This window comes from Myotis lucifugus, unplaced genomic scaffold (genome assembly GCF_000147115.1).
Source record: "Myotis lucifugus unplaced genomic scaffold, Myoluc2.0 scaffold_52, whole genome shotgun sequence".
Classification (NCBI taxonomy): Eukaryota; Metazoa; Chordata; class Mammalia; order Chiroptera; family Vespertilionidae; genus Myotis; species Myotis lucifugus.
Genome location: NW_005871100.1, coordinates 1268894 through 1283132, shown reverse-complemented (window position 1 = coordinate 1283132; position 14239 = coordinate 1268894). Strand labels below are relative to the sequence as shown.

Genomic DNA, 14239 nt, shown 5'->3' with positions numbered 1-14239 from the left:
GCGGCACCAGACCCACACGCTCACCCCTGCCCCGCCCCCGGTACCTGCAGAACTTGGGAAGTCCTTCCCCTCACTGGGCCTCAGTTTCCCACCTATAAAATGGGGACAAGCCACCACTCACACACAGGGTGGGGTGGGGCAGGCAGGAGGCGGTAGAGGCCAGGGTACTGGCTCTCTCCTGGGCCAGGCCTCAGGGCTCAGGCTCGGCCTGGCCCTCCTCCACACACTAAGGTGCAGCAGCTCAGTGCGTTGTCTGTTTCCTGCTCCCACCTCCCGCTCCTGGCACATCTTCCCCTTTTCGCTCTGGTCTCTGGGCCCAGTCGGGTCTCCCCTCTTTCAGCCGGTCTCACCCCTGGGCACGCTCTTCATCTCTCCTCTTTCTCCCTGGCCCGCATCACTGTCTCTGCCTGGGGATCTCTCTCTTTCATTTCCATTCTTGTGATGACTCTACTTCCCTCTTAGTGTGTCTTCCTCTCTCTGCAGGGCTGTGTCCGCTCCCCTTCCCTCCGCGTCTGTCTGTCCTCCTTCCTCACTCTCCCCTCCTCCCCTTTCCCTCCCGGCTTCCAGTCTTGCCTCTGTCTCTGGTGGTTCTGTCCCTGAATCACTGCTGAGAATTGCCCCAGAAGCTTGAAGCCTCCCGGAGTGGGGGCACCCAGCCCCCTCACCCTGATCGGGCCTGCCCTTGGCCCCAGAGCGGGGCTGGTCCGCAGACCAGCTCTCAGACTTCTGATGCCTTGGTGCACCCTTGGCTGAGACCTGGCGGTGTGCCTGGGGCTCTGGGACATCCCTGAGGTGACATCCAGCGGCCAGCCCGGGACTTGGGTGCAGGAGGCCCAGGCTGCCCCTCCGGATGCCTGGACGCATGGATTCCAGACTAACGCCAGTCTGGGGTGGGATGGGGATGCCAGACCAGCAGAGTCACGGTGCCCGCCTCCAGGGAGGGCAATGTCCACCCTCCAGGTCCAGCCTGCTCAACGCCCCCCTGCTTCTGGAGTGCCTGGCTCTGCCCTTGGGCACCCCCTAAGCTTTGCACACAGGGCGGGGACACCTGGATTTCTGCAGCCCCCTGAGTGGGGCCCACTTGGAGGAATTTCCCAAAGCCTATTAGCAGTGGCAGCCTCCTGCCTGCCTCCTCGGCTGGGCAGGGCGGAGGGCGGAGGGAGAGAGGCAGGGAGGGGTGAGAGGAGGAAGGGAAAAAAGTTGGCAGGCCAACAGCAGAGCTGTGTCTGCATCCATCGCCGAGAGGAGGCCCGTGCGGTGTGGGGCGGGCCAGGAGCAGGAGAGGCCTTCCTCCCTTTGTGCTCCCCCTCCTCTCCTCCCCCGGGGGCCCTATAAATAGGCCCAGCCCGGGCTGTGGCTCAGCCCTCAGAGGGAGTCAGGCACCAGGCAGCGGTCTCCAGCCAAGCCCCCGCCAGCATGGCCAGCGAGTTCAAGAAGAAGATCTTCTGGAGGGCAGTGGTGGCCGAGTTCCTGGCCATGACCCTCTTCATCGTCATCAGCATCGGCTCTGCCCTGGGCTTCAACTTCCCGGTGAAGAACAACCAGACGTCAGGTGCGGCCCAGGACAATGTGAAGGTGTCCCTGGCCTTCGGGCTGAGCATTGCCACGATGGCCCAGAGCGTGGGCCACATCAGCGGCGCCCACCTCAACCCAGCGGTCACCCTGGGGCTGCTGCTCAGCTGCCAGATCAGCGTCCTCCGGGCCGTCCTGTACATCATCGCCCAGTGCGTGGGGGCCATCGTCGCCACCGCCATCCTCTCAGGCATCACCTCTTCCCTGCCCGGCAACTCCCTGGGCAGCAATGAGGTGAGTAGGGTGGGCTTTCGAGTGGTGCTGACACAGCCTCGGTCTCATCCTCCACCCATTGTGCAGATGGGGACACTGAGGAGCAGAGAGGACAAGAGGTGGCCGGAGATCACGCAGAGTTGGGGCTGGAACTCAGCTCCGCACGCAGCCCAGAGCCGGCTTCCTGCCGGGCACTGGGAAGCTGAGGCCCTGAGAATAACAGTCTTGCCAACGTCCCCTGAGGTCATCTATTGTGGGGACCGAGCCCTGGAGGCAGCTAGTGTTGGGCCAGCAGCTCCTCACCACTCGCCTGTAGGTTCTGGCCCCTCAGCCCTGCCTGTGCAGCCAGCTCCCTGCTCCTGCAGCCTGGACGCTGGGAAACAGCCCCTGTCCCCAGCCCCCCAAAACCAGGGGCCCTGCAGCCAGGTCTGCAGGGGTGTGGGCAGTGGGGCCCCTCCTGGGGGACCCACTGATCTCCAGGGAGCCCCACAGGTCCCCAGACAGACTGCCTTCAGGAAACCCCCTCCCGCTCCTCTGGCCCCAGGAATGGGAGAGGCTGGGGGCCGAGAAGGCTTTCTGGGCTGTTGGCAGGTGGTTTTCCTGGATCGCAGGGCGGGACAGGCAGGGACCTCTTGTCTCGGGTCTGGGCTTCACTCTGTGGCTGGGCACTGGGAGGTGTGGCCTGGGTGTCTGTGTGTGTGGACGGGTGATACACGTGGATGGCGGCATGGGGCTGGAGTGAGCGTAAGCCGCACGCTCCCGTGGGTGTCTGATTCTGCAAGCGTGTGTGTGTGTGTGTGGGTGTGGGTGTGTGTGTGTGAGCATGTTAGGGGGCTGTGTGAGCCTGGGTGGGGTGAGGGGGTCCCCGCCTGTGCCTACTGCTCCTGGCTTGAGTGGGGCGTGGGCTAGGGGCACTAATGATAAGCAGATGTTGGCAACTGGGTGGCAGCTGCTGAAAAGAATTCCTCGCGGGCGCTTAGCACAGCTAATTGGCCTTTGGCCGCCGCCGCCCGCTGTCGCAGACCTGGGCTTTTCCAGACCCCGAGCCAAGTGCATACTCAGGCCCCGCTTGGGCCACAGCAGGGGGGCTTTGGCCCGAGAGGCTGACTGAGGCTTGAAAGATGTTGAGGAGCACCTGGGGGGGGGGTGCTCTCCCGGGCGGGGAGAGGCCAAGGAGCAGAGAGGAATTAGATCTCGTGCGGAGAGAGGAGGCTGGGGGGCCCGGGGCAGGGCGGGCGGGTGTGGGGACGGTGAGGGAGATGGCACTGGGTGGTGACTGGGACTGTCCTCGGGCTTCCCCGCCAATGTTCAGCCCCGGCTGGCGCGGTAGGATCTGTGCAGAGGGCAGCGCACAGCCCTGCCCTGGGGATTAGCGTTTGTGTCACAGTGACACCTCGCCCAGCCCTCGGGAGAGCCAGCGCTGCTCAGCCTAAGGTTAAAGATTAGCCGTGCAGCTGGAGTTTAGACTTTAGTCAGGAAGGCACGGCCGGGAGGGTGTAAGGGCCACGGCCCTCCGGCCTCAGCCTCTCCAGTGGGGGCAGAGCCAGGCCACCTCAGGGAGTGCCCTTCTGGGTAGGGGGGTTCACACTGGAGCTCAGCCGGCATGATGGGCTGGGGGAGTGGTCCCCTGAGGGGAGGAGTCATGTCCCCAGGTTTTCCCGGCCCCTCCTGACCCTCCCTCTCCAGGGACAGGCTCTCCAGGGACAGGCAGGACAGGCCTCTGCTGGGGAGCTTGGTCCCTCCGTCACAGTGTGCCAGGCAGATGCCATCCGACCTGGCCACACCCTGCTCCAGTGTCTCGTCCCCTTTCTGGACTCCACTTTCCAGAGTCACCCTAATACCTGGGCTGGGCAGGCTGTAGGCAGCTGTAGAAGGAGGAAGGGGCGGCCTCACTAGGGGGCCTGCCCTGGGCTGGGGGGCAGTCCTATCTGCTGCTAACTTGCTGCGTTTCCTTGGAGCCCAGGGCCCTGAGGCTGCACGAGGGCACCTAGGTGTCTGATAGCTCTTGCCACACCCGCACTTCCCACAAGCTCGCTGTGGGCTGGCGGTTATCACCCTGCCCAGGGCTGGGGGAGGCCCCAGGGGCCGAGCTGGACATGCGTGTGCTGAGCATTGTGGTGGGGCCCAGGCACTGCCCCGTCCACCCACCAAGGGGGCCTGTCAGACACTGGACCTGGGATCCGACGGGACCGGGTGTGTGTGTGGTGGTGGTGGGGGGGGGGCTCAAGACCTCAAGAAGGAACAGAGACCAGTTTACAAAAGCTGGTAGTTTTACTCTTTCCTCCCAGGCCCTGCGGGGGGTGGGGGGGGATCCCCCCTGGGCCCTGGGCCCCACCCAAACCCAAGCCTGGGTGGAGCCAGTCATTGGCATGGAGATTTCCAAGGAAAATAGGGGAAAAAGTGGCAGGAAGTGGTTGGGGTTAGTCAGGGGATGTCCCCCGGGGACATGGCCCAGAGAACTTTCTCCCCACTGAGTCAGGGCTCAGGGTACGCCCTGGAGGGACCATGGGCCTGTCCAGCCTGCAGGACTCCCGGCCCCTCTCGGCTGGTTCTAAGGGTCAAACTCCAGTTTTGGCCAAAGTGAGAGGCTCGGGGGCGGGGGGGGGGGGTGCCCCGCCTGCTCCTGCCAGAGCTCAGCCACTGTTACCCGGTGTGACTCCACGCAAAGGCCTTGCCTCTTGCCCGATGGCCCTGGGCCCCGTCTGAGAAATGGGCACATAGCAGGGCGTGGCTGGGCTCTGGATGTAGAAGGTGCTGTCCTGAGCACTCCGGCTCCTTTGACTCTCCCCTCGGCTGTCTCACCTCGGCCGCCTGCACTCAGGGCCAGGGCTGCTGCAGGCTGGTGCGGGCTGAGTCAGCTGCCTCCCTGCCCCGGGGAAGCCCACGGTCTGGGCGAGATAAGCCCCGTGCACAGCTGCCCGTGATATGAGCCAGGAGGCAGGTGTGATAAGAGGTGTCAGGGTGGCCAGGGAACTTCTGACCTACGGGGGAGGGGAGGGCCAGGCAGGCTTCAGGGAGGAGGTGCCATATGAGCCTCAATGAGGAGACCCCGCTAGGGAAGGGCTTTCAGCATAGGCGAGGGGTCAGGGAGAGGTCATGGCCTGGGAGTTGTGGGTGGTGGCCGGACTGGGGTCATGGCAGGAGGGTGGGCTCAGGAGGATGGTGAGGGCTCAGGATCAGGCCAGGGTCTGACTGGGCCCTAGAGGGGCCGGGATTCCTGGCCATCCCAGAGCCTGTGATGTCAGCCCCTTAGGGGGCTCAGGCAGAGCACAAACTCCCTTCTTTGGGGGTCTCTCTTAGCCCTGCCGATTCAGGGCCTGACTGCCTTTGCCTGCTGCATCCAAAGCCGGACCTCAGCCCTAAACCTGCCTCTTCTCCGGTTTCCCGGGCCTCAGTTTCCCCAACCACAGAGTGAGAGGCCCCCATGCCACCACCTCTTCCAGAGTTGGGGACCACTCCTGCCTCCTCCAGAGCTGGCGGTGGGCTGGGGAAAGGGAGGCCAGAATTTCCCAAGGACCCTGTCCGCCAGGCCTGCGCAGGGGCTGGGCGGGGCCGGCTGGCTGGTGGTGCCACAGCTGGGCCCTGTAATTACTGTTTCCAGCCCGGCCCCGATGAGGGGGAGGCAGAGAGCAGGCCTGCGGTGGAGACTTCCCTCCCCACGGAGCTCTGGGGCTGCTTACCCCTCCGAGCCTCTCAGCGGCCCCGCTGGCCCCTGGTTGCCTGCCCGACTCCTGCCCGGGCCAGGCTCGCGGGGAAACCCGCATCGGAAGGGGTGCGGCTCTGAGATGGCGCCTCGGTCCGAGGGGACGCACCTTGCCCTGCCTCCCCAGGCCACAGCCCCCCTCTCCCACCTCGCAGGCCTCCCCAACCTGAGCTCCGACCCAGACAGTGCGCCCCGCTTTTTCTAGGGCCCCACCCAGCGGGTATCCTTCAGCATCCGACCAGGGGCTCTCCCCAGGCAGCGCACATGTGCCCCTGCCACCCCTGGCATAGGAAGCCCCGTTTCTTACAGGCAGAGCCTCCCGGGGGGCCTGGTCCCCATCCTCTGGAAGAGCCAGTGGCCGGGCTGAGCCCACACACCGGTGGGTGTGGCAGGGAAATGTCACGGCCAGGGTCCCCTCGGCGGGGCCTCTCCCAGGGCCCAGAGGGGCTCCTCGCCCACAGTGCTGCCCAGTGGGGTGAGCACACCCGAGGCTCAACCCACCTCAGAAGATGGTGGAAGAGGCCGGAAATGAGCAGTTCCTTCGCGTGCCTGAAACCCACCTCCAGGAAGCTGTCCGCTCAGTACGGAGGATTTTGTTTCAATTGGAAGAGGCTGTCTCCCAGCCAGTGAGCGCCTGTCATCAGGGCCCTGCAAGGAGGCTCTGCCCGGCAGCCGGCTGTAGGGGCACCTGGCCTGCGGGCACAGCAGGGCGGCAGAGGTCCTGTGACGGGCTCTGCACCGGAGGTGGCTCTGGGTCTCGGAGGCGGGGGTCCACGTCGGGAAGGGAGGGGTCCTGGGGCATCCGAGCCAAGGCCCCCGTTTTCCTAAGTGGACACGCTTAGCTGCACCAACACACACACTCACATACACACACACGCACACCCCCCCACACACGCACACACTCACATACACACCCCCCCACACACACGCACACACTCACACACATACACACAGACACTCACCCCGCCACACACATGCACACCCCGACACGCACACACTCACACACATGCGCACACACTCACACCCCCCACATGCACACACACGTACACACACACATACGCACACACTCACACATATACACGCACTCACACACACGCACACACTCACACACATGCACACACACACATGCACACACACACATACACACACACACTCTCAATGGTACATGGCACAGGGGGCACACACACGTGGGTGTGGGGCAATTCTCAAGTCTGGGTGGCTCCACTCAGGCCTTGGGACCCAGAGGGTGGGGCGGGGGCTCCTCAATGGAGCCTCTTCCTCTCCCGCTGCAGGGCAGGGGCTGCCGGGAGGGAGGGAGGGAGGGAGGGAGGCAGGAGGAAGCCATTGCTTTGTGTATTGTTTCTTGTCAGGAAGATGGAATGGCTTCTGCGAGTAAATAAAGGGCCTTCTGAGACCTGCTCTCCCTCACTCGAGGGGCCTCCTTCCCGTCTCCTCCCCCCTTCCAGCCAGCAGGGGCGCCTTTGTGTGGGTGTGCGACACACAGGGACACACATGGCACCCCCCCCAGCCATGCCCCCCAGCATGGCCGTCCAGGGCCACGTGCTACACGGAGCCCGCCTCAGTGAGCCGGGACCGGGCGGTGGGGGTGCTCGGAGTTGGTGGCACCCACCGGCCAATGCACAGCAGGTGTGTCTGAATGTTCCGCGTGGGCTGGAAAAGTGTATATTCTCAAATTTGGGGGTGCAGGGTTGACATATTCTCCTTAAATCAAGCACATGCACACACGGATGCCCATGGAGGGGTACACGGGGCCCTGTGAGGCCCCCCGTGTGAGTGCTGTGCCTTGGGGGCAGCCTCGCTGTCTCCCATCCCCTGCTCTTCGAGGGAAGATGCTCAGAGCCTCAGCAGGCCTGGCTCGGAGCCCCCAGGTGTGGGGTGCCAGCGTCCAGGCCAAGTAGGGGGCCCGGGCTTCGGAAGTTACCTTGGTCAGCTTGCCCACGGGCAGGAGAGAGGGTTTGAGGCTTATTGCCTGGAGAGGTCAGCCCTGTGTCACTCTGGTGCCAGGACACACTGGCAGCTAAAGAACCATCTCCTGCCGGCTCCTCAGTCCAAACTGGGAGCAGCCCGGTCCCTTGGCCTGGCCTGTGGCAGCCAGTACCTTGGCCTGTGGCGTGTGGGAGGCACAGACCCGGGGCAAGGATCCTGGCTGTGCTGCCTCCTCCCTGAACCTCAGCTTCCCCACCCACCGTCACACAGGGCCCTTGCACTGGCCGCCCGCAAGGCCCACGGAAGCTGACAACTGGCCAGTGGTCCCCCAGCTGGAAAGCAAATAAACCTTCCTTGGGGGCCAGAGAGCTTCCCGGATCCGCTGCCTCCGGGAGGGGGCAGTTCTAGATAATTAGCATCCTAACCACTTACGTAAACCACACAGTGAGTGTCCCCTCCAAGGGCTGGGCAGGGGCTGGGAAACCTCCCGCCCTGCCCTCACTGAGCTCTCAGCAGGGGGGTGGGGGGTGAGCACCCCCATAGGAGGCAGGAGATTCCGGCAGGCCGGGAGGAGTAAACACAGGAGCTTATCCCGGCCCGGGACCTGTGAAAGCTTCTTGGAGTTGGGACGCGGGTCGGGGGGTGAGGGGGGTTCTGAATGTGCGGTGGGCTTGGTATGCACACTCGCATCTTTCGGGGCTTCGCACGGGAGGCGTGGGTTATTCTGTTATTTACACTCACATGCACAAACCGTTACTTTCCTTGGCGGCCTTCATCAGTGAACGATCAGCCCTGGGCTGGGCGAAAGGGCCTGGGATGTGCAAACATGTATTTTTCTCCATAACAAGTGACCACAACTGGGATTGGCTGTATTTTTAATTGTTTCCAATTTAATGGGTTGTAAATAGTAACATATGTTTAGAACTTTTACCCGCTCTTTCCTGGACATCAAGTTCCAACAGACCTTTCACTACCCTTTCCAGTTCTGAATCATCAAGTTTTTCCGGATGTCAGTCACACCAGGGCAATGGCAGTCCAAGGAGAGGTGGTCAGTAGACAGTGAAGCAATCAGGGGAGGCTTCCTGGTGGTGGTGGTGGTAATTGGTTTTGGGAGAGGAAGATCATCAACCCATGTGGCTCTGGCAGTCAGGTTCTGAGGGGTCTGGGCAGTCAGGAAGGGACATCCTGGAGATCCCAGGGCAGGAGGCCCATTCCTGTGGACTCAGAGGGCAGGGCATGGCACCAGTCCCTGCTCACTTCGCATGAAAAGTGGTGCCTCTGGGGAGAGCAGGGGCTGGGATGCTCAGACCTGGTGAAGAACCAGGGGAGGAGATGAGCTCATCCAGGCCACATCTGTGAGAGCAGCGGGTGTGGATGGGGGAATATGAGGCAGGAGCCACTTAGAGCAAGGGCTCCATTAATCAGCGTGGAAGGGCTGGTTTCAGGCCTCCCGCCAGCTAGCAATTAGGCCGACCCTGGAGAGCGGAGGAGAGGCAGGAGGGGGCGGAGCCTGAGCGTCCTGGGCGCTCAGACACCGAGGGTAGTGGCAGGTGTGAGTGTGATGGGCATCGGTACAAGCGGCCCTGCCTCACCAGCCTGGCATCCATGGAGCCTGTTTCAGCTCCAGGCAGGCCTGCCTCCTGTCTCCACACCCCTGCACAGCAGGGCCCTTCCCTCCTGCCTGTCCCAGGCCTGGGACAAGAGGAAAAAGAACCAGAGCAAAGCCACAACTCTCCTGATCCAAATGTCCCGGGACAGCCCCCCTGGCCTTGGATCTAGGTTATAGATGGGGAAACTGAGGACCAGAGAGGCCAGGCCATGGTCACGGCGTCAGCGAGTCGGGGAGCACAGAGGGCTGGCTGAGCCGGGCTGCAGCGAGGGGCAGGGATGTGAGTCACTTTCCCTGTGACCCAGGGCTGCAGACAAAGGCGGGAAGAGAATTGTTCTCGTGAGACGCCCTCACTGTGAGGCTGAGAAAACTTCTGGAGGGAGGAGAAGCGCCCCCCACCTAGGATTCTGCAAAGTGCCCGACTACCCTCAGGACGGAACTTCAAGTTTAGGCTTCGTTGGACACACCAGCCCTGCCTGGGAGAAGGCAGCCTATGCGGCCACATCCGGGCATCTTTGTGGGTGGGCCTGTGCAGATGTGGCCCAGCCCCTCTGTGTGGGCACCTGGTCCTGAGACCTGCCCCCTGGGGGTAGGACAGGGACTCCTGGGGAAGGGTCTCCCTGGTGCAGCCGCAGGGGGCGGGCTCCGGTGACCTCACAGCAGCTCCCATTCCCTTCCTTTTCCATGAGTCATGTTACTAAAAGCGGCCCAGGGGCAAGTGACAGCTAGATGTGGTGGTGGTGGTGGTGGTGGGGGCGCCTATGTGGCCAGAGAGAGGGAGGGGGCTGGACCAGGAGGGAGAGGGAGGGGCAGGCAGGGAAGGCATGGCCGAGAAGTGGGAGAGTCTCTGGATCAGGGGAGACAGACAGAGGTGGGGAAGGAGACAGGCACGAAGGAGAGAGGCACAGAGGGAGCTGGGCCGGCTGGGGAGGACCCTCCCAGCTTTGGGAGTTTTAGATGCAGCCAGTGGTGGGCTCTCAGGGCATGGAGGGTCTGGCCCATGGTGCCCGGGCCTGAGGCCCCGAGACACAGTCCCCACCTGCCCTGCTCACGGAACCTCGCTGTCCCTGTCCCCTACAGCTGGGCCTCCGGCGTGAACGCGGGCCAGGGCCTGGGCATCGAAATCATCGCCACCCTGCAGCTGGTGCTGTGCGTGCTGGCCACCACCGACCGGAGGCGCCGTGACCTGGGGGGCTCAGCCCCCCTTGCCATAGGCCTCTCTGTGGCCTTGGGACACCTGCTGGCGGTGAGTGGGGGTCTTCCCTGTGGGGTGGGGTGGAGAGGGCAGGGCCAGGCAGGGGCTGTCGGGGTGCCCTGTCATGGGCAGTGGAAGGGACCCAGACTGGGCTCTTTCTGTGGCGCTATCAGTTCTTTGGGCCTTGGCGGGGTGGAGGTGGGGGACGGGGAAGGAGGGAGGATGGTTGGGAGGCAGGTTCTGCCCAGGAGAGGGAAGGGCAGGGGCCTCCTGACCATCTTTCTGGTGCTGATTGCCACCTGTCTGTCTTTTCTCTGTCATTTTCTTCCTCTCCCCTGGTCTGTTTCTCTGTCTTCCCGCCCTCTGCCCACGTCCTTCCCTTCACAGATCGACTACACGGGCTGCAGCATTAACCCTGCCCGGTCCTTCGGCTCGTCGGTGATCAGTAACAACTTCAAGGACCACTGGGTAAGGGCTGAGGGCTGCCCGTGGAGGTGGGGGGGAGGCTTTGGTGCCTGCGGAAGTCCGACCCCACCCTGTGGCATCTTCTCCCAGCGCAGAGGCTCTGGGAGGAGCCAGGGCCGAGGGGACCAGGACACAGAGCTGAGATGGAGAGCCCGTGGGGCCAGGCCTGGAACAGCAAGGGCTGGGGTCCCCTCCCAGCTCAGCCAGCAGCACGGCCGAGAGTCAGGCCTGAGTCCTGGCTCTGCCACTTTCCATCTGAGCATGACCAGGGCAGGCTGCTGGCTTCTCCAAGCCTACTTCCTGAGCTGTGAAGCTGGGGTGCGGCGGCACCCCCTACCCCCAAGGGGGGACAACCGGCTTCACCACCTGCCAGCTGAGCTCAGCATGGGGTCGGCGCTCCATGGATTTAGCTGTTCTTACTGTTGGTGTGCTTTAAAAAAATATGTTTTTATTGATTTTTAGAGAGAGAAGGGAGAGGGAGAGAGAGATAGAAACATTGATGAGAGAGAAACATTGATTGGCTGCCTCCTGCATGCCCCCTACTGGGGATGGAGCTCATAACCCAGGTATGTGCCCTGACCGGGAATCGATCCATGACTTCCTGGTCCATACGTCAATGCTCAACCACCGAGCCACACCGGCCAGGCACGTTGGTGTTTCTGTTCCAGGCCAGCCTTTACCCAACTAGCCTCTGTGACCCTCTGCAGCTGGGCGGGGCATGGCCACCCTCAGAAAGGGGCTGAGCTGGGCCACATGGGGATGCCTACTACCACTGTCCGTGCTCGGGCCAGATGTGGGGGGCACTGGAATCAGGATGTTGGGGTGCAGCACTGTCACAGGTGGGAGAGAACCCCTCAGTGGGTGGTGGGACGGGGAGCTCAGGGACAGCATCCCAGGCGCGGGGCCTGTCCGTAGCGCCCGAAGGCTGGCCCGGTGCCCTCTGAGCATGCCCGCTCTGCTCCTAGGTGTTCTGGGTGGGGCCGTTCATTGGCGCCGCGCTCGCTGTGCTCATCTACGACTTCATCCTGGCCCCGCGCAGCAGCGACCTCACAGACCGCATGAAGGTGTGCACCAGCGGCCAGGTGGAGGAGTACGACCTGGATGGCGAAGACATCCACTCCAGGGTGGAGATGAAGCCCAAGTAGAGGGCCTGGCCCCGCGCACTCACATGGGGACCGGGGCAGGGGCGGGCGGAGGGAGGGGCGGGTGAAACCCATATTGTAGACACTCTGACGAGCTGGCCAAAGTTTCTTGCCAAAGACCCGCGGGACTTGCGTGGCCAAGCCTGATTTGGGCTGTTTCTAGCACTTTCTTCCTCTTTCTCTCTTTCCTGGCCTTGGGGCTTCCTGGAGACCAAGACTCCCCACTCTCCACTCCCTTGAAGTCACAGAGGAGGTGAAAGAGAGGGACCCACCCTCAGAGTGTGACAGGAGGTGTGCCAGAAAGCCCCTCACCCCAAGACAGCTCACCAGCTCACCTGCCGCACGTGCCTGGGCCCCGCCGTCATCGTTTTTTGTGCCTTTGGGTGTGGCCTTCTCCTGTCACTTGCACTTTGCCCCCAAGGGTGTTTTGCAGGGAAAGAGACCCCAGGAGGGGCGGGTTAGGAGCAAGCGGTGACCAGCTTTGCCCGTGCACTTTGCCTTGCTTCCAGGGACAGAGAGAGCTCCGTGGCCTGAGGTCCCTCTCTGGGGTTCTGTGAGTGTAGACACGCTGTGGGCTCCGGAAGATGCTGTCTGCATCAGCGTCTTCCACTCGCGCTGGGTCCTTCCCCCAGCACAGATGCAGCAAGGACGCATGCGTGTTTCCAAGCAGCGCGCAGCAGCCAGTTCAGCTGCTGCAACCAGACAGGGCCTGCTGCTGCCCTGTGAAGGGCATTTAGAGGTCAAGGAGGAACACCCACGTTTCCTCGCTGAGTTTTAGTTGGTCTTGTCCACCTATCACTGCACCATCTTGACCATTATTTGGTTCTCCGCTTCCTCCTGCCAGAGGAGGCACAGGTCACTGTTACACAAGGGTGTGTTTCCGAAAGGACAGTTTGGGGACAGATGTGGCTCAGCCCACGGCAGCAGATACCCTTGCTGATCGTGAGGGGCGAGGAGAGGCTTGCCCCTGGTGCTGAGCTCCTGGCTGGAGGCATTCAGGGCGCTGGGTGGCCTGCACAGGCTCCCGTGTGACCCAGGCCCCAGCCTTCCCTCCTCACTTAGCTGGAGGGAGAGTCGGCCTTGACCTGATGAAGGACCTACGGCTGCAGCCCAAGTACGTACAGTTCAGAGCACAGGGTCTGTTTCAGGGGCAGCCATCTACACAGTCCATTCAATTCCACCAGGGCCAGAGCAGGTCCCCCAGGTGCCCGTAGCCGCGATGGTGACAAAACCGAGACCCCATACCCAGGTGTCTAGAAGCAGGAGGCCTTCACAGTCCCCGAGCCCATCTGCACGCTCTTTCCCATCCCCTAGCAGGGACCTCCAGCCCACCTTCCTGATAAGGAAACTGAGCCCAAGGTCCCACAGCTAGGTGATGATTTGCCCAGGCCTATCAGCCAAGGCCATGTCTCTGGCTACTACCTGGCCCATGAGACTGGCCCCTCTCACCCCCAGCTTCTCAGTTTCGGCCTGGGCAGGGGCCAGGGGGCTGAGGGTTGTGCTGGAGGGGAGAAGGGGGCAGACCCACCCCCCTGCCTGTCCTTGCTGCTGTTCACCAGGCCCTGCTTCTGCCTGCTCTGCATATGTCTCTTGGGAATTGGAATTTCATTGTATGTTAAGAAAATAAAGGAAAATGACTTCTAATGTCATCCAGGCTTCCTGCGGTTTTCTTTCATCACCGAGTTTCCACAAAACCCCTGGTCTCAGGGAGTGGACACAACCCCAGCCTGAGGGACACAGGGCCCTGCCCCTGATAGGGCCCGTTTTTTATTCTAGCACATGAAGGGGTGGGGAGCAGCAGGACTGAAGTGTGACAGGCCCATTAGCCTCTCTGCCCTCCTCCTAGCAGGACCCAGGGAGCACCAGGGACTGCCCAGGTGTCCCTCCTCATTCCTTCACTCATATTTCTGACCCTACCCGCCCCTGTGCTAGGTACTGGGGCCCAAGGCTCGCTCAGTCCCCTGGGGGAGGCAGACCCACGTAGCCGAGCTGAGCGGGGTGAGCAGCAGGCACAGGCAATGACCTGCAGAAGCTCAGAGGGAGACAGCTTAGGCCCAGAGCTCTCTGGGCACCTCCATCCCAAATCACGAGCCACATCCACTGGGAATGGGCATTTTCCCTGGAGGGTCTGTGGCTTTGGTCAGAAAAGAGAGGTCAGAGTGGACTGGCCTCTGCCTGGAGGGAACCAGCAGCTGGGAAAGGACCCCTCTGTCTGGCCCTTTTCCTGTCCCAGTGCAGCCCAAGGCCAGCGTGGGCTGAAAAAGGCCTGTGTCCCACCCCAGGCCTCTTGAACTGACAAAATCCCTCCCCACTCATGGCTCCCCCTGCAGTGCAGGGGTCATGGCAGGATGGCAGGTATGCGTGTCCTCATTCAACATGGGGCTGTGTGGGCT

The 14239-nt window shown here is 62.6% G+C and overlaps 1 protein-coding gene across 1 annotated transcript; it reads left to right on the top strand.

The window, feature by feature from the left end:
- Positions 1-1345: 1345 nt before the first annotated feature.
- On the top strand, positions 1346-13495 carry AQP1 (aquaporin 1 (Colton blood group)). The gene is made up of 4 exons (XM_006088735.3): positions 1346-1805; positions 10125-10290; positions 10627-10707; positions 11670-13495. The coding sequence occupies exons 1-4, from the start codon at positions 1417-1419 to the stop codon at positions 11847-11849; spliced, it is 816 nt and encodes a 271-aa protein (XP_006088797.1). The 5' UTR covers positions 1346-1416; the 3' UTR covers positions 11850-13495.
- Positions 13496-14239: the final 744 nt, after the last annotated feature.

What these genes read in the sequence shown, in the direction of transcription:
- AQP1 (XM_006088735.3), top strand. Translation starts at nt 1,417, where the DNA reads ATGGCCAGCGAGTTCAAGAAGAAGATCTTCTGGAGGGCAGTGGTGGCC. An exon ending in AACTCCCTGGGCAGCAATGA is followed by an intron (nt 1,806 to 10,124) that starts GGTGAGTAGGGT and finishes TGTCCCCTACAG; the next exon opens with CTGGGCCTCCGGCGTGAACG. An exon ending in ACAACTTCAAGGACCACTGG is followed by an intron (nt 10,708 to 11,669) that starts GTAAGGGCTGAG and finishes CTCTGCTCCTAG; the next exon opens with GTGTTCTGGGTGGGGCCGTT.